The sequence below is a fragment of the Amblyomma mixtum genome, chromosome 10 (assembly GCF_055824585.1).
Source record: "Amblyomma mixtum isolate Tamu chromosome 10, ASM5582458v1, whole genome shotgun sequence".
Classification (NCBI taxonomy): domain Eukaryota; kingdom Metazoa; phylum Arthropoda; class Arachnida; order Ixodida; family Ixodidae; genus Amblyomma; species Amblyomma mixtum.
In genome coordinates this window covers 23,917,161-23,936,832 of record NC_143021.1, presented here as the reverse complement: position 1 = coordinate 23,936,832, position 19,672 = coordinate 23,917,161, and the positions used below count along the sequence as shown (strand labels likewise).

Sequence of the window (19,672 nt, the reverse complement as noted above, 5' to 3'; positions counted from 1 at the left end):
GCATTACTGTGAAAAAACCTTCTTCAATCCCCGGTTTATCGGGTAATCTGTGGCCGAACAGTTCCGTGTAGTAATCCTCAAAGGCGTTCTTAATACCAGCTTGGTCGTACGTCGTTTTCCCCTTGTAATCTATCTCTAATATCTCTTTAGCTCTAGCATATGCTTTTTCATCTGATAAGGCACGCTTAGTTGGAGCCTCACCCGCCAGTAGCTTTTCTCCCCGTGCACGTATAATTGCTCCTCTATACTTATTTTCGTCTAGTTTCTCAAGCTTTCTTTTTATTGCTAGTATTTCCTGTCCGAACCCGCCGGGGAGTTGGGCTTCTATTTGAAGCAGCGCTTCTAGCTCCTGTCTGAGGCTTTTCTCTTCCTTCTGCGCATTACGCTTCAACTCGCCCCCTCTTTCTATTGCTTTCATTTTAACCTTTTGTTTAAAGGTTTCCCATCGTTCAGTTATGGTCCTTCCGTCTGATGTTAAAAGTGCGTGTAATTCTTCCTTCGTTCCCAAAACAAACGCGTCATCATTCAACAAATCCGCGTTGAGTTTCCACAGTATTCCAGTATAACTAACATTAAGGCTTCGTTATCCTTTCCATCCTTAGAATCTCGCAGAACAATAGCACTTATCTGTCTCTTCCATAAAATTGTTTACAGCCATCATTCCTTCACACTACCCCTTACAAAACCGGCCCGCACATCTCACCGATTGCATAATCACCTCAGTTTTAAGCGCCTTTCGGGAAGGACCACTGCATTCAACTCATCAGCCCTGCCCCGTGCAATCATTTATTGGAATAGTCTTCCTGACAACATTGTTCACATCACAGATCATGTTATTTTCAAAGAAAAAATAAGTAGTATTTTCTTGTGAAGTGTGTTCTGTAGTGCGTTTTTCAATTTAGTTCTATTTTCTGGTTGGTTGCTTGTTCTTTGTATAACGATGTTAAAATAACCATGTTCTACTTGCTTCTTTTTCCCACCCCAGTTATGTAACCCCCCTCACATAATACTCCAGTCGGAGCCCGTGTGGTATTTGAATAAAAAAAAATAAAAATAAACAAGCCCCATTCAACCTTCTTCCTTTTCTTTCTACCTAATGATACCATAACCAAACTGTGGTCACTAAAGGAAACTGGCTCCACCACATAGTCCTCACAGTTAGGAGCAAGTGGTGACGATATGTAAACACGATCCAATCTAGCATGGCTAGATCCTTGATAATGAGTGAAATGTTGACGCTTGCCACCTCTTGCCAAATAGGCCCCATCCAGCAAGTCTACCTCATTTATAAGGTCTGACAGATATACCGCACTTGCATCTCTGCAGGTGTTGGATGGCGTTCTGTCCTCCATTTCGCATACACAGTTGAAGTCGCCCATAACAAGGAGATGCCTACTGCATTTAAACAAGTCAGCAACGTTTTCAAAAAAACCCAGTCTCTCTTTAGCTTTTGTCGGCGCATAGATGCACAAAACACGAACATCTAAATCTCCGTGTTTAAAGTCACACATGACATAACGTCCCCCCAAGCAACTAGTGACACTTTCTATCACAAACCCAGCCGATTTCCTCAAAAACAAACAGCAACCGGCCGATGTCCCAACAGAATGGCTGACGCACACATCATAAAGACCACGGAACGGGCTCACCATGCAGTCAGTGCGGCCCTCGCTCTCCACTTTTGTCTCCTGTACCGCGACTACATCCAGCTCCCTTTCCACCATTAGCCTTTTTAGTTGGTACTGCTTCCTCTTACTTCCGAGGCCGCGCACGTTCAGTGTGGCTAGCCGGAGAGGCGCGAGCACAGGAGCCATTGTGACAACGAGGGCTCACCCAAAGCAAGGCGATTACTCGCCTGCACAACTCCTGCTCGGCTCCAGGGAAGGGTCGCCGTCGACGCGCGACAGCGATGACGCACGGGAAGGGCGCACATATTTCCCTTTCTTCCCTCTTGCAACCTTCCATTCCTTCTCGAGCTGGTTGAGCCGCTGCTCCCCCACTGTACCCTCGGCCTTCTCCAGGCGCCTCTTTGTCGACGCTGGCTGGGCGTCCATGGCGTCTGTGGTGTCGGTGTCGTTTTTCCCGGAAACCTGTGCTTTGGCTCCTTGAATTCCGCTGTTCGAAGCTTCGTTTCGTGGGGCAGCTGCGGCGCTCCCCGGCTGTTGACCTTGGCTCGCTGCTGGCTCCTTCACCGCAGCCGTGCTTGCCTGAATTTTCCCTTCCTCGTTAGGCAAGACTTCGGCTGGCGCTTTATCCTCGCCGCTCGCTGTTTGCACTGTACTGCCTTTTGCCCTATCTTCCGAGGAAGCTGCCTTCTCCGCCTCCTCTTCGTCCATCAGGTGGCTGGTCTCCTCAGCCACCCTGGTTGCCCCGGCTACGACGGCGTACGTACGTACGCAATCCATGCGTTCATGTCCAAACGCGCGACATTTGCTGCATCTTGGCGTCTGGCACTCCCGGCGAATGTGGCCCTTTAGTTTGCACCGCAGACAAGTCGGCGCCCTACCGGGCACGACGACGAGTGCAGGGCCGTCGGCTAGTTTGAAAAGGTCCGGGAGGGAATCCGGGGTGACGCCTTCCTTGAGAACAATGCGAACAACACGGGTCGTCGATTCCGCAAGCTCGAAACCACTCGCATGCCATTCTTCCAAGCGGATGTCGATCACCTCCCCAAACTCACTCAAGATCTTTCGAAGGGTCTCATCTGGCACGTAGAAAGGAACCCAGTGGATCTTCGCGGTTATCTCTCTACGTACCGGATCGATGACGGCACAGTACCGCCCCTTCACCTCCAAACCACCGGCTTGCACCAGCGCGTCCTTGGCCTCTTGAGTGCGCAGCTTGATCAGCCACACGTGTCCCATCTGGTACGGGCCAATTCCTGCCACGGCCTTCAAAACACCAGTTTCTTCGAGCGGCGTCCGAAAATCCTCGATCTTATAAGGCCTGCCATCCACGTCACAATGCAGAAACACGCAATCCTTCACGCCTTCGTGCGAAGGCAGCGACGGTAGCACGAACTTGTACCCCTCGGGGGGGTGATTGGCGCGCGTACCCCGGCCGTCGCCGGTGAAAGGACCTCGCACGGAGAGAGCCATGCCGCGTCCGCTCCCCTCGAAAGCCGGAGGCGGACTCTGCTGAGCGCCACTCTGCTGAACGAGGGAGCGGGGAAAGGTTACAGGTATTTCAATTTCAATCAGCATGGTGGCCATTTGACAGACCCTGTCACAGATGAGAGAGAGAGGGAGCAAAAAAAAAAAGTAGCAGAGCGTGGTTTCGATCCACGGACCTCTGGGTTATGGGCCCAGCACGCTTCCACTGCGCCACTCTGCTGAACGAGGGAGCGGGGAAAGGTTACAGGTATTTCAATTTCAATCAGCATGGTGGCCATTTGACAGACCCTGTCACAGATGGGAGAGAGAGGGAGCAAAAAAAAAAAAGTAGCAGAGCGTGGTTTCGATCCACGGACCTCTGGGTTATGGGCCCAGCACGCTTCCACTGCGCCACTCTGCTGAACGAGGGAGCGGGGAAAGGTTACAGGTATTTCAATTTCAATCAGCATGGTTGCCATGTGACAGACCCTGTCACAGAAGAGAGAGGGAGCAAAAAAAAAAGTAGCAGAGCGTGGTTTCGATCCACAGACCTCTGGGCTAAGGGTCCAGCACGCTTGCACTGCGCCACTCTTTTTTTTTCTTTATTGCCTTCGAGAAAACAACACAAAAATTACAGAAACCAAACTTTGAAAACCAGCAACCTGCCAGATCTTCCTGGCAGGCCATGTCAAGTTTAAAATTCTCTCAACAGAGTCAAATTTTCCATCCTGGGTAGCCAATCGGGTACACATGCTTGCAGTTTCATTATTTCCACAAGTCTACGTGCATTTTCTCGAAAATACATCCGGGCTGGTCTCGCGTCAGAATCGCAGTGATACCCCGCCATTCTGGAGCGCCATATACTATGGAGGCCCCAGAGCATTACCTGATCAAACGGGAACCCGTCCTGGTTTTCAATTGCCAAATATCTGATACCGTAGGGATGAAGCGGCAGCTCTTTTTTTATTGTTCGTTGCAAAACGCCCCCCCCCCCCCCCCCTAACAGTGAAGAAACACATAGTCTATTGTTTCGGGACACTTGCAGATTAGGCAATGCGAACCCCACGGTAGGAATAAACCCCTTCCCTCTAAAAACTTTTTAACTGATAGTGTTTCTGTATGTAACTTGAAGAAAAAAGTTTTGGTTCCTGGCTGTACTTGCATTCTTTTTACTCTCTTCAGAACATTCCCTCCGTGGCCTCCATCGTACAAAGCTCTGTACATTGGCACTGGAAAAACAACATCACACAGATCTCCGTACAGCTTTTTCCGCTTCACGTCACTTAAATATTCTCTCGAAAAACGCACCAGAAGAAATTTAACGCTATCAGCAATTTCTCTGAAGTAACGTAAAGTTCTTCCGGAAAAAATAATTTGTTCCCACAACAAAATCAGGCAAAACACGGGTCAACCTTAGTTGACACATAGTTCTCAAAAAAGGGTCACGCACATCTCGAAAAAGAAAAGCCTGTTTACAAGCTGGCGCAGAAACATATGTCCTAGCCCAAGGCCACCATCTTTCACACGTCTAAACAAATTCGTCCGTCGGCACCGTTTCCAGGTCGAGGACCAAACAAAAACAGCTAAAATGCGATGTATCTTCTGTACATTTGCCCGGGAACAGTACAACACTTGCATGACGTAATACAGTTTGCTTAAAAAGAACAAGTTACACACCGTCGCTCTCGCAAAGATTGATAAATGTGCCCCCTTCCATCTACCTGATTTTTCCCGTAGTTCGTTCGCTTGTTCTTTCCAATATGCATCACTGTCCCGGTAGCAATTTAGTGGCACTCCCAGGTATTTTGGGGGGATAGTTACCCAAGTTACATTTGCAAAAAGATCTGGGGTTGATGGCCAACCCCCATGCCAAAGTCCCTGACACTTTGCCCACACTCTTAGAACTAAAGGAGTGCACAGGAGTGCCCAGAACACACTTTGAAGGAGTATTCGCTTGTCCCATATTCCACTCCTTTTTCCAGAATAAAATTACTCCCTCTGGACAAAGAGTGATCCAACACCTACTCAAGGAGTACTGTACTACTCCTGCAATAGAGTACAGGCACTCCTCCGAGGGAGTAAAGCTACCACATTGAAACAGCATCCTACTACTCTTTCAGGTAGAGTTCCAGGACTCCGTTTGTTAGAGTGACTATACTCCTTCAAGGATTATCAGCCCAGATCTTATTTTACTCCTTCAAAAGGAGTTTCACGTGTTTTCAATGTATCGTACTAATTTTCTTATTTCACATATTCTTCAGAGCAAGTTGGTCATATGTTTTGCAGGATCCACCTGCGCTACATCTACAAAAGAGTAATGAGCAAAAGGGATTATAATCTTTGAGTAGAATAATTTTTGCTCATACAACTACTTTATGGCTACACTACAGTTTGCACATTAGTATGGTGCTCTGTCTGCGTTGGGAATAACAATGGTTCAAGAAATAATGACACAAATGTACAACACTGATAACTTTTATTTCTCAAGTCATTGCTGTGATTGCTGTGGCTGCCCAAAACACGCTCGGGAGGCGCTCGCTAGGATCAAGCCCCATTAGTGTCTCAAGCAGCAGACAAGCCCGCTTTGTTTTTGGGGTGTACTTGACATTAAATGCCAAGAACACTGCCAAAAGCAAAGTAAACCCATCTACCAAATCCACCGCAGTGAGCTGTAAGCGCTCAAAAGAAACTAAGATGCTGGATGATGCCGTAGCTTGCTCGGCTGAGTGAAGGAGCTTTGGCTATGCGTGCATTTCTCCGGGTGCCTGCAAACATGAATGAAAATAATGCAAGTAAGAGTCAATTCCAATGCCCTTTTCATACTATCCTGCATATAACCCCATGAAAAAAAAGAAAGAATACAACTAGAATGTACTGATCGTGTGTGTCATGTCGCCACTAGTGTGTACCTATATTGTGACCAAGTGCAGACACCTTTCATTGCAAACCTTCATTCAGAGCTACAATTTTATGAAGCCCAATACAATTATCACTATGCTAGTCCTTTCAAAAGCTGTGTGCATGTAAAACAAGCACATATTTACCAAATGAAAATTTTAACATGAGCAAGCTCTTCTGCAAGTATCATGATCAGCCTGACTACGCCCACTGCAAGGCAAAGGCCTCTCCCATGTTCTCCAATTAACCCTGTCCTTCGCCAGCTATGTCCACCGTGTTCCTGCAAACCTTCGCCCATGGAACATTTTGCTGCTTCCTGCTACGCCTGCCTTCTCTTGGAATCCACTCCGTTACCCTTAAGGACCAGCGATTATCTTGCCTTCGTCTTACATGCCCTGCCCAAGCACCCTTCTTTCTCCTGATTTCGACTAGGATGTCTTCAACCCGCGTTTGTTCCCTCACCCACTACGCCCGCTTCCGATCTCTTAACGTTACGCCTATCATTTCTTACCTTACAGTACGTCCCACTGGGAGATTCCTCTCGCAGAGCTGGTAGCGGCCAACGACGTCGGCTCCGTCTGAAATACACCTTGCACTTTCCGACTCAGGGCTTGCCTTGGCAACGCGCCGCACCATGGCAAGAAGCTCCGGTGTTGTCTTCTTAGGTTGGATGGCAAACTTAGGCCCAAGGCTAAGCACCTCGCGGACCGGTTGTGGCAGAACATCCACACCAAGCGTGTGGATCTTGTTTTCTTGGCTTTGTTCGGTCATGCCTCTTCTCCTTTCATTGTAGTCAGCGCGCAGCAAGGTGCAAGGAAAGTGCAAGGTGTATTTCAGACGGAGCCGACGTCGTTGGCCGCTACCAGCTCTGCGAGAGGAATCTCCCAGTGGGACGTACTGTAAGGTACTTGAAAGACAATTCCCTTGTGTTGCTGACCTCTGACAAAGAGGGGGGCTTTGCTGTGATTTCCAAGGACTTGTACAAAACTAAGGCGTTAGAAACCATCAGCTCTGTTTTTGACGAGCACAAGACATCAGCTGTTAGGAAAGCAAAGGTAACTGCTATGAAGCTATGCAAAGAACTTAAACTTGACTACCTCCTTCGAGGCATAAAAACTTGCAAGAAGTCTAACTTGGACGCGTTTTTCACTGTAAAAACTCACAAACCAGACTGGCCCTTGAGGGTAATAATTTCTGAGGGAGGGACGTGGCAAAAGATTCTTGGTGTCTTCTTGCAAGCAAAATTAAAACTACTAACAATTGACGACCCATTTCAGGTGAAATCTTCGGACGATATAGCTAGATTTTTAACTGACAATTCTAGCAGTGCCTTTGCCGCATGCTCAGTTGATGTAAAAGATTTGTATTATTCCATACCGCATGACGAGCTGATGGTGTCTGTAGAAGAATGCATAGATACGCATGGTGCTGTTGCATTTCAAAACGCCTGCGGAATGTCTATTAGGGGGTTCCTGGAGCTATTAGCAGTGTACCTCAGGTCAACTTACGTCTGTTGGGAGGAAAAAGTGTATCTCCAGAAACGCGGTGTTTGCATTGGTTCATGTATCGCGCCTCTACTCAGTGATTTGTACTTGGCGCGAAAAGACAGGTTCCTGAACGTAACCCTTGCAGGTACTAGTGTTAAAAAGGTATTTAGGTACGTTGATGACTACCTAGTTCTTTGTGATGGCCAAAGGGCGAATACGCTAGAAGCAGTAATGGAGGAGGTGGGTCGCTTTGCGCAGGCTTTGCAGCCACTTATTATCACGCACGAGCTTCCTGCTCAAGGGTCACTCAGGTTTTTAGACCTGAGACTTGAGTTCACTAGAGGGCACGCCTGCTGGGCCTATGAGCCCAGAGCGGAGAAAGCGCCAATGCCCTTCCAATCAGCTCACTCTAAGCTGACCAAGAGGGCTATTGTGAACTTGTGCTTCACGAATGCCTTGAGGAAATCCTGTGTTCACAAAATGAATGTGAGCTTTCTTCGCCAGGCGGAACGGCTTGGCAACTCGGGTTACCCCTCGCACCTGTTGGTATCTGTTGCCAAGCAGATGAAAAAGCACCTGATGCAGGCTAGGCCCGAGCAGCAAGATGATGCACAGAAACAGAAAGAAAGGAGGCCGGTAGTAGCAATTCCGTATCTTCACAATATTTCCCATCGCCTGAAAGGCATAGGTCGAAAAGCTGGCGTGAATGTAGTGATGACTGCTCTTAATAAACTCAAAAGTCTGTGCAGACGAGTCAACTCCGATCCGACCAAAAAGAAGCAGGGATGCACGATAAAGCATCGAACCCCCTTTGTGGAGTGCACCGAAGGCCTTGTTTATTCGTTGCCAGTGACTTGCGGTAAACAGTACATTGGGCAGACTGGCAGGTGCATGAATGAAAGGCTGCTAGAACACAAAAATAATTTCGAGCAAGCTTGCAGGAACCTGGGAATCCATTGCAGAGATTGCCCTTCAACTAGTTGTGCACCGGTTTTCCAAAAATGCAAAGCTTTGGCTAATCACAAAGACCAGTTAGTCCGGGAAATAATCGAGGCAGCTTCGATAGCGAGTCTGCGCGACGATTGTGTCAGCACGCCGTCTGTTGCTTTGACTAAGAAAGAATTTGACATGTTAAAAATGTGATTATAAATATCTGTGATTATTTGTCTTATGCTTTTTTGTGGACGCTTGAACGATATGGTCGCGACGCATGTGTTTTTTGAGAGGGTGAAGAAGGTATAAGAAGCAATGTTTCTTCGAAATAAAAACCAGTTGTAAGTCAGCGCTTGTCTCTTGTCCCGATGTTTTGCGCTGTTCCATCAAGAATGAATAACCAACATGCCCAAGCTGCTGTCCTGGTTGTAATTATTTAGCGATTGGAGACGAATACTATGCAACAATTCTATGTATACGAATGCCCAGCACGTCACTACAAAGAACACACATAACCAAAAATTTGGTGTTTATACTCATTTAAGGTAATACTACTTCCCACGCAAGAACACGACAGCCATGTGTAAACTTTTTGCTTTCATAGTAATAAAATCTATCCAACGACAAGTTAGGCGCAGCATGCCTGCTCTTTATAAATATGCAATACTGACAATGTTTGACACTAGCATTTGGCATGAACGAGATAACTGTGATTACTTCGCACATTACGTGCCAGTCCATACTATTATGCACAATTTAGATTTGCAAATGTAATGTGTAATTCTCTCTGACTGCCACGTTAGTGCACTGCAAACCAATGAAGTTGCCTTGCATTTGCAATGTTCTCACTACTTTTATGCAACACTGATCACTTCAGTATATCTGCATCGTTCTGTTAGACGGCCACGGGATAGCTAGAATTAAGGCTATATTATGTGATGGAAACCATTGACTAGACAACAAAGAAGAAAAGCCTCAACTACTGTCCTGGTGCTGGGACGTCTAATAAGAGCTCAGAAAGACTCGGTTTCAATACGCCGAACCCTCCGCATAATATTACCCTGTGCGAAAATACCCCACCCCACCCTAGCTTAATTTCTGTCCACATGCACCAAGGCTCACTGCACCTGTTATAAATATTGCCCTAAATATTGCAATCAAGCTGCCCGTGTATGCATAGGCTATCTGTGCATCGAGAAAGAAAGAAGTTGTTAGGAATGTTTCACACCAAAAACAGAAAAAAAGGCAGCCTGTTTCTCAGAAACAGCTAAGAGCATGAAATGGTGTGTCCAAAAAGATTAGGCTGCTTTGTACTTATTTATGACAACGAGAACTGTCAGAGCTGCGCTTTCAAAAATCCAGGAGCTTTGTGCACAAACGTAGCTTCCGTATGCACGTCTTGCACCACCAACGCTTCCGAATTGAAACGACCGATGAATATGCACAGGAAAAAGCAAATAGAGAGCGCTTGAATTTAAAAGAAAAGCTACCTTGCACAATCAGAAATTTCACGACAGAACCTTCCAAACAGTGACGTGTACTGGTTGCGGTATACCGAATATATACCTAGCAAATAAGTGTGCGCTTTGTTAACGAGCGGGATTCTGTGGCGGCAATGCTACAGCTCCAATTCCGAAAACCTAATGCTGCAGAAATTGAGTTTTCAAAATACGTGCGAATGCACGATACACTTTTGCACGCATTTAGAACTTTCAGTTGTGAAACACAGACAACGAATCTTGTGTATGCGTCTTCCTTGGCTGGTAAAAAAAATTCTATAAGTCTCCAGTTTGCCTGTGTACTCCACAAATTCTAGGATCCCTGTCCGCTACATGTCAAATTTCACTGAAGCGAAAGTAATACAACCGACAGCTGATGATCTGCTAGGGCAACAGGATTTCAAAAGTTTTGAGAAGGGCAGTGGGAGTCCAATCCAGGTGGAGTAATGAAATTTGACTAGTAACAGACAGGGATCCTCCAATCTGTGGAGGACACCGGCAAATTGGAGACTTACGGAGGAATTTTTTTACCCGCCAAGGAACACGCATACACAAGAGAGAACCACAGAGGACTATGGCTTTTACCAGCCCTTGTCCTGTGCGGTTCTGTCTTGTGTATGCGTCTTTTTTGGCTGGTAAAAAAATTCTTCCATAAGTCTCCAATTTGCCTGTGTCCTCAACAAACCGCAGGATCCCTGTCCACTACTAGTCAAATATTTCAACTCCACCTGGCTTGGACTCCCACCGCCCTTCTCTGTGGAGAAAGGGTGACAGCAGCTGGCAAAGGACAAGGTTAACTGCAGATCAACTGGGGAAGCATTATCCTGCACTGATTTTGACGGCAGGTTCACAAGACAAACAAAATCAACTCGAGGAGCGGGGTGCACATCATGCGACTGAATGTCAATGGCCAGTGAAAATGGCACCAGCACTGTGGAATGCACATGCAGAAAACGAGACGCATTTTTTTGTCAACTTTGAGTAGCAGTCTACTGCAATTTTAAAGAGCAAAGCTCTCAAGTATGGCAACACTGGCACTTTTTGTTTTACTGGGGTGAGGGTCGTCGTGAGGGTTTAAGTCCATATTTCTTTTCCATCCACTGTGTTAATTGCGAGCTATGTTTACCTAATAGGGGCTGGGCATCTAACATCACCGTTATTTCTTTGCAGCAGTTAAAACAATACAGCATACATTTTATAACATGCTTAACGAATTTTTGGGAGCAGCATGCTTTTACCCTTCTACTATTTGTTGCTACTGAATCAATTTGGCGTTGACAAAAGATCTGTAATAAGGAGTAATTACTCATTGACATCCACTCGAGCACAGCCAAATGGCTACAATGGAAAGCTATACAGCTTTCACAGAAACTTCGTAGTTAAAGAAATATTCGTCCTGGTCCGGTGTTCGAACTCAGAACCACCACTTCACAGGAGCAGTCGCTCTATCAATTTGTCCAACCTGGACGGCAAGCTTATGGTAGGGCGAGAGCGAAGTGATCAATAACTCGAGTGGGAACTGTGTTGGTCCAATGTTTTAGGACCCCTAAAACATTGGACAAACTCAGTTCCCGCTTCATGTTACCTCTAAAACATTGGACAAACTGAGTTCCCGCTTCATGTTACAATACTGAGTGACATTTTGGTCTATACACCAGAAATACCGGTAAAGCATCATGATAGAACACAATGTTTTTTAAAGGGATAAAGGAATATGTTCGTCCTTTCAGAGGGCACATATGCATAAGAGGCAACATGTGTGAAATAGTCTCTGCACCTGAAGCAGTGTAAATTCCATTATGTTAACAGCAGCAGTCAAAAGCTTCATGAGCGACTATTTCATACAGATCATGTAATTACATTCATGTAATTCAGGATCAGATTCATGTGATTATACAGGGAGGTACTGCTGCTAAGTGCACGTAGAGCTCTGCATGCATTTCTAAACCCGGCTGTGAGCCTATGTCTACGAAATTTTTCTAAATAGGCAGGTAAGGTATGCATCACTGGAAAACAATACCTACCACAAACAGCTGAGGAGAGATAGCACAGCCAAAAGCTGGAAGCACGAATGGCCCAGTAGATACTGGCAGCTGGCAACTGCAAATAAATATGTCAGAGCAACTGTTGTCAGTGGCCGTAACAATGTCATGAATGACAAGAGAAGAAATTGTCTACTGCTTCATAAATTAGAATAAGGTAGTAACATAGGAACACAAAAAGCAATGAGAGGGTCCATGACAAAAGAAATGAACAGATTGTATGTGATGCACCGATATACATTTTTTCAGTAGATTTACATGACTGTCACACCCGCATAGAAAGATGAGCAGGCTGGAATACCACTATTTTTATGCATGATGAAAAGAGCGTAACTATTCGAATATAGCATGCACATGATTTTATTACTACTAGGGTGCTTTGCAGCAGCACCGAAGGTATTTTTAAATTGAACGTAGCGACCAGTAGACCCGTCTGCTTTGCACAAATGATGAGAGGATGGAAAAGGCATGCATTCATTAGCAAGAAGCACGATATCTCACATCACAGCATGAAACGAAAATTGGTATTGCATTTAACAAATCTGCACAGAAATAAAAACTGCCTAGTGGCAATGCAAGTAAGAGCAAGGGAAAAAAATACCGAAGAAAACTGGTGAGTGTGGTGCAGGGAGGTCTGTGGGTAGGGTCTCGTGCCTGGGAATAGTTCCGAGCGCGGAGAATCGCCGGCAGCACAGCTGGTGGCAGTCAACCAAGAATAAATAAGAGAAAGTGAAAATCAATAACAAACCATCACCGATATAGCGAACGACTTGAAAGCGGGCCGCACAAATGAGGGATATAGCAAAAAGCTTGAAATCCTAAATAAGTGCGCAGTTGCATCCCAAACAGTTCTCAAAATCTGAAGGCGAGGAAGCATCGACACCTACACCTCAGGGCAGACGCAAGAACGATCTAACTTTGACATAATACTGTGTCAAATTCTGTTCCATGGGGAAGCACAGATAAAAATTTACAAATGACTAGGCAAGGGATATGCCCCAGCCTTTTACACGCGATCATTGTCCCCGAAAAAATTGTATGACAAATATTAAGGCGTAAGCACTAATCCGACGAGTACACACACTGAGCACTGTCTGTTGGCAGCTGGCCTAGCGCGAGTGCTCTGTCGCGCGGCACTGCCGCTCATCGTCATCTTCTATGTAGCACAAATCAATCCGACGGGCACCAGCCGCGAGGCAACTCGACCGTTGTCAGTTCCCTTGTCTGTCCGCAGCTGGCCTAGCAAGAGCGCTCTCTAACGTGGCACTGCACGCTCATCATCCTCTCCTACGTAGCACAAATCTATGCTATTGGAATGTAGTAAACACTGTCTGTTGTTTTTCGCAGCGCTAGCAAGCGACCGCATAACTCTGTTGTGATAACTGGTGGCCGCGGCCGACAGCGCGCCTGAATACGTAGTGCGCGGGCCGCGGGCCAACGGACCGTCGTGTGAATCGGCGTTAACGCATTATAGCTGAGGCAACCGCACGCAGAAAGCCTGCACTGCCATCCCTATATAGGCGCACACTAATAACGCGTGCGAATAGAGATCAGAAGTAAAGAAACGTACACGGGACTCACCGTTCAGACGGCTCATCAAGGCTTAGCAAAACCGCACATTCTTCTTCGTTGCCTCTCCAGATGACAAGAAGTCGTAGCGCTACCTTTCTTCAGGGCTTTACCCGTTCAAAATCACCAGTGTTGATAGGGCGTAATTCTCGTCGTTGGTTTCCAAAACACACTTGTGTTCTTCATACACGTCCACCGCACGAGCACTCAAACAATGCTACGAAAACCCAAATAACACAAAACGTGACGACGACGGCTGCAGTTTTGCTTCGTTGAAAAAACCTACAAATGCGCTTTTTTTATTACTAATATTTGAATTGTGTTCGCAACAAAAACAAATTATATTTTTTCATTTTATTTCTTTATTAAATGCGAATACCAAAGCGCTTTTAGATACTTTTGCTGACATGTCGTTTGTAGAAGCTGCGATCCTGTGATCCCATCCCCGGGTGTCCTAGCAGACGACGGCGCAGACGACGCTGTTGACGGAATGCAATTTCGATTGACGGCAGCGAAAATCCCTTAAATGCGACAAAAAAGGCAAAGAAACGCACCGTATCGCAAACTGGTCCATATCAAGGATATGTTCGACGCGAGCGGTAGGACAAAGAGCAGCTGCGATGCATTACTCTACGCGACACTGGCATGGTCGACGGAGATCTACATGAAACAGAGCTTAAATGTGACCCGTACAAGCGGATTACTGTGATATCAACTGCGTTACGGAACTGAACTACGACGATACTTGCTTCACACTTTAGCTTGTATGCAACAGCGGCCCGCACTCGCCGCATCCTGTTCGAGTGTACTTTCACTAGCAAGAGCCCACATGCATGGAAGCCGACAGAAGCAACTGTCTTTTCGAGTTCAGATTGTTCCGAATAATACGAGCAGCTTACTTTAGCACGTACTCGAATTCAAGTTCTCAGCCTGTGTGTCACGTATGGTGACGATGGCGTCGAGGACGAGCTTAAGAATCGCCTTAACGTGGCCGCAACGCAGCCGGTATCCCAAGCATTCGTGCGCTAATTGTTGTTCACCTGTACTGCGAACGTGCGCTCAGTCGCAGGCCAGCCGCTAGCTGCTCGATTTGCCAGCCTTGCGAGTACAATTCGCAAGTTTCTGAGCCAATCTTTGAGCGAGCCGAGCTTTCAGCTATGACGCTGCTCGCGAGCGCGCCGCGCGACGAGCTTCGGCCTGTTCCCTGGCTGCCGTATTCGTAGCTAAGCCTAGGAGGTTTCACTTCGATGCCAGAGCTGAGAGCGCTTTGAAACTGGCTAGCGCTGAGGTGCTACTCTTTGCATATTGTAAGTACGTATTATTGTGAACTATGTCTCGTAGTGAAATAAAGATATGTTCGGGTCCACCCGAACGGTGATGATGGCGTCGAGGACGAGCTTAAGAATCGCCGCAACGCCGCCGATATTCCATGCATACATGTGTGCTAAATTTGTTCACCTGTGCTGCAAACGTGGGCATAAAGGCTCGCTCAATCGCAGGCCAGTCGCTGCTCGATTTTCCAGCCTTGCGTGCGCGATTCGCAAGCTACGGAGCGAATCATTGAGCGAGCCGAGCTTTCGGCAACGACGGCGCCCGCGATCGCGCCGGGCGACGAACTGTGCGCTGCTCGCTGGCTGCCCTTGTCGTCGCTAAACCTAGCCGATTTCACATAGATGCTGTAGCTGAATGCGCTTCGAAACTGGCCAGCACTTAGGTGCTACCCTCGGCACCGTTTTACTCTGAACCCCGCGTCATAGGGAAATAAATATATGCTCGGTTTCCGCGACCCCTTCAGGAGCGGAGCTATAGCAGAGGCCAGGCGAACTCCAGAGCAGCAGCAAAGCGGCTATGGGAGGAAATTTGTATGGCTGTTATCGCTTCTACCAACAACTCGACATTGGCTAATGATACTCTATCCCAGAGCTTTGGTCGTGAACAAACAATACCAGTGCATTTTTCTGACGCCGGCATCCAGGCTGGCAGGCCGGCCCCGAGAAGCTAGCGCGCCCTTACGATTGTATGGCCGTAAGGGCGGAAGAGTAAAACAAGTACTGAACTCCCTTGGGGTATGCAGGAGTGGAAATGCCATTTTACTCTTTTGTCAAGAGGAGTGAACAGGACCTTTCACTCTTTCTCGTTTGTAGAGAGAGTAGATTGAGACCTGCAGGAGTAGCGAGGCTCTTTTACTCTTAATGCAGGAGTAGCAGTTCTTAGAGTGCAGTTCACTATACATCCGGTTGCCTTCCTGAAACTGTCAACAGACACAACAGCCTCCCGTATGCTCTGCTGATTCTCAGCAAACACCGCTAGGTCATCCGCGTATGCAAGTAACTTGACTTCAGCTGCCTGCAACCTAAAACCTTGAACAGCCTCGTTCTTAATAATGTTCAAACCTAGTGTCTCTATGTAAATGGCAAACAAAAGTGGACTGAGGGGGCAGCCCTGGCGTACCGAACATTGCACCCGAATGGGGGCCCCCAGACTCTTGTTTATAATTAATCTCGTAGTGCAGCCGCGGTACGCCATGGCCACGCCCTCTCGAATTACGGAACCTACATTCGCGTGGTCCAGAATACTGAGCAAAATTTCGTGGGCTACACAGTCAAATGCTTTTTCGAGGTCTAGTTGGAGGATGGCCACACATTCATTAGTCAGATCACAACACTCCAGAACCGATCTTGCCGTGTGTATGTTAGTCATAATTGATCTCCCCTTTATCCCGCACGTTTGGTGAGGGCCCACAATATCCTGAATTACTGACGGCAGTCTCCTTGCTAACACTTTCATTAATATTTTTTAATCGACATTAGTCAAGGAAATTGGCCTGTAAGCTGTGACCTGCTGGAGCTTTTCCTCGTTATTTGTCTTGGGAATTAGAATAGTGTGAGATAACCCGTATGACAGCGTCAATCTGTTTATTTCGTAGGCTTCTTGGAACAACGCAGTCAATATTGGCGCTATTTCGTTCTTAAACCCCTTATAGAAAGCTGCACTTAAGCCGTCTGGCCCAGGCGACATTCCCATATTTAAACTATCGATTGCTTTTTCGACCTCGAGTTCTGTGATTGGCATCTCTAATCTTTTTTTCGTGTCCTCGTCTAGTCGTGGCATAGCCATAAGAAACTTTTCTTTGAACAAGTTTATGTCGACCTCCTGTTTGTTAAAAAGCTGCTGATAATATTGGAAGAAGCCTTGTCTGATATGTTCGTCATCTCACGATAGCATGCCGCCCCACGCAATCTTATCAATGTGATTTTTCTCTGCATGAGCCTTTTCCAATGCCAGTGCTCTTTTCGAGGGCGTCTCGCCCATGTTCCAACTCTCCGCCCTTGCCCTCACTAACGCTCCTCGGTATCTGTCTTCTTCCATCAACGCAAGCTGTTCTTTTATTTTCCTAATATCTTCTATCCATTTGCCGGGTGCCTTACATTCTTGCTCATGTAGTTTTTCCAGCAAAGCCTTTAGCTTGGTTTCTTTAATTTTCTCCTGGTACCGCAGGCAACTCGATGTATCAATGGCTTTTATTTTAATCTGTTCTTTGCACGTCTCCCATTGCTTCCAGATTTCGTACAATGTACCCGGCCTTACTTTAATGAGTTGATTCAGTACAACCCGTCTAAAGGCTTCATCACTGAGCAATTTGTTGTTAAATTTCCATAACTCCCAGCTAAATGCATTCCTTCGTTTTTTGGTGCCGAATACGCATTTCACTAAGCAGTGATCCGTGAATGTCATGGGCACAACTTGGTAATCATTGCATACGGGAATCAAATCTAGCGACACGTAAATTCTGTCAAGGCGCGCGTGGCTCGCACCTTGGAAGTGCGTGTACTGTACGGCACGCGCTCCCCCCCAGGTACTCAGCCACATCTTCCATATTCCACTCGCTTATTAACTGGCACAACACATCAGTACTCTTGTCTCTGAAGCCGCGTGTGCTGGTTTTGTCCCGAGCATTCAGTACACAGTTGAAATCGCCCAGCATTACAACCTGCCTCTCCGTACTTAACTGCTGCATAACATTCCCGAAAAACACTGCTCTTTCCTCAACAATGTTAGGAGCATACACACAAATAATGCGCCACTCAGCATTGGAATATGCAAAATCGGCTACAACACACCGTCCTGCCAGACATGAGTAGTGAGCCTGTACAATCAGTCCAGGCAGCTTTTTGACAAACAATACACCCCCAGCCGATGTCCCTACCGCGTGGCTCACAATGGCGTAAAATCTAGCCGTGAAACGTTGCACCATGCTCCCGGTCTCTTCCTCCCCATCAACCTTTGTTTCTTGTACGGCAAGCACGTCGATATCATGGTCACTTAGCAGGCGGTGTACTTGGCTCTGCTTCTTTTTTGCTGCCAATCCCCTGACATTTAACGTGGCTGCTCTCAAAGGGGTTTCAGGCGCCATTTTCATAAAGGGTGAAAAGACCGAGAGCATGGTGCTTACCTTCCTCGTCTAGCGCGCGGCTAGACGCCGTCGTTGGAACCGCCTCCGTTTGGTGCGAGCGGCTGAACTGGCAGCGGGGGCGCTTTATCCGCTGCACGTCTCTCCAAAGAAATGTTTGGCCGCGGACGTAGTGCGGACCGCCGGGACTGGACTGTTTTTGCTCGCGGCTCGTCGACACCGGGGGCTGCTGCCTTGTCACCTTTGAGATCGGTCTGTGCGTGGGGTCGCTCGGCTGGGGCTGTGACGCTTGGCGAACGAGTACCGCTGGTGTATGGCTGCTCCTCACCGTTATCCTGCTCCATGTCGTCTGCCGGCTGAGGTGACGTCTCCTCGTCTGACCTAGGGAGGTCAGGTGTAGCGTCACTCCTCCCCGCATCGCTGGCAGCATTGATGTCTCGTGCGGAGTCCCCCGACGAGTCTGTCTCCCGTGCCTGCGTACGCGCTTCTCCGGTTCCCTTTGCCGCCTCCTCTGCCTCGACTACGTCCATAATGAGCTCCGCCGACCGCTCCCTCGTTCCAGGTCCCAAGGCCGAAGCGTACGTGAGCACACAGTCAGCCTCCTCATGTCCGTAGCGCCAACATTTTGAACATCGGGGCACCTTACATTCGCGGCGGACGTGTCCCGTGCCTCGACAGCGTAAGCACTGCATCGCCCGCCCAGGCACCACGACAAGGGCTAATTTCCCGGCGACTCGCAGATGGTGCGGTAAATCATCAACCTTGATGCCCGGCTTCAATTTCAGGAGCACCGTCCTCGTGGTGGACCCCTTCTCCTTGACGCCTTGAACTCGCAACCTCTCCCGGGTCACTTCGGTCACATTCCCAAAAGCAGCAAACGCCGTCCGGATGTCATCATCTGCCACGCCGTGCAACATCCAGTGGAGTCGCAGCTTCACTTGTTGGTCTTCGGGATCGATGATGAGGCAGCGGCGACCTTTAACGTCCAGTTCCTTGAACGCCGCCAGCTTCTTTGTTTCTTCTGTGCTGGTTAACGTGACAGCCCACACATGGTAGATCTGATACGCCCCCAACGCCAAAACGTCGGGGAGCGCACCAACGTTGGCAAGGGCGTCGCGGAAATCCTCGACCCTGTATGACCTAACCCGCACATCGCCGTGCAAAAAAAGCGTGTTAAAAACAACGCGTCCGGAGGGCAAAGTTGGCAGAATAATCTGGTACTCGCTATCTTCGTTGTCCTCGAGCCTGTTTCCGCGGCTGGAAAGGGCCGCTATCGCCGCTCCGCTGGAGCTCATGATCCTGCGTCGGTTACGCTCGGTGGCCGGAAGTAGAATCGCGCCACTCTGCTAAACGAGGGAGCGGGGAAAGGTTACAGGCATTTCAATTTCAATCAGCATGGTGGCCATGTGACAGACCCTGCCACAGAAGAGAGAGAGAGGGAGCAAAAAAAAAAAGTAGCAGAGCGTGGTTTCGATCCACGGACCTCTGGGTTATGGGCCCAGCACGCTTCCACTGCGCCACTCTCCTGGATTTTTTTTTTCATGGTATTTATTTACATGGTTTTGTATACAAAGCATATATATACATATGTGTGTGTGTATATACACACACAAAAACAACTATTTACAGAGCACCTAGGTAGGTGCTACATGGAAGAAACATAATAGTAACACATTATAACTAAAAGGCCGGTAAAGATATACAGCGCATCAGGACAGGAAACCAATCCGGTACAAAGTCC

The 19,672-nt window shown here is 47.6% G+C and overlaps 1 protein-coding gene and 1 long non-coding RNA gene across 3 annotated transcripts; both read right to left on the bottom strand.

The window, feature by feature from the left end:
* Positions 1-1,536: 1,536 nt before the first annotated feature.
* On the bottom strand, positions 1,537-3,098 carry LOC149325368 (uncharacterized). The gene has a single exon (XM_089564247.1). The coding sequence runs from the start codon at positions 3,096-3,098 to the stop codon at positions 1,848-1,850; it is 1,251 nt and encodes a 416-aa protein (XP_089420373.1). The 3' UTR covers positions 1,537-1,847.
* Positions 3,099-11,172: 8,074 nt separating this feature from the next.
* On the bottom strand, positions 11,173-14,186 carry LOC149325367 (uncharacterized). Of its 2 annotated transcripts, XR_016286074.1 has the most exons (4): positions 13,533-14,186; positions 12,553-12,646; positions 11,536-12,009; positions 11,173-11,494 (listed from the first exon to the last, which is right to left on the bottom strand). It is a non-coding gene; the product is annotated as an uncharacterized LOC149325367 (long non-coding RNA). The 2 variants fall into 2 exon arrangements; XR_016286073.1 differs by having other exon boundaries at positions 11,173-12,009; positions 13,533-14,181.
* Between the last annotated feature and the right edge of the window lie 5,486 nt (positions 14,187-19,672).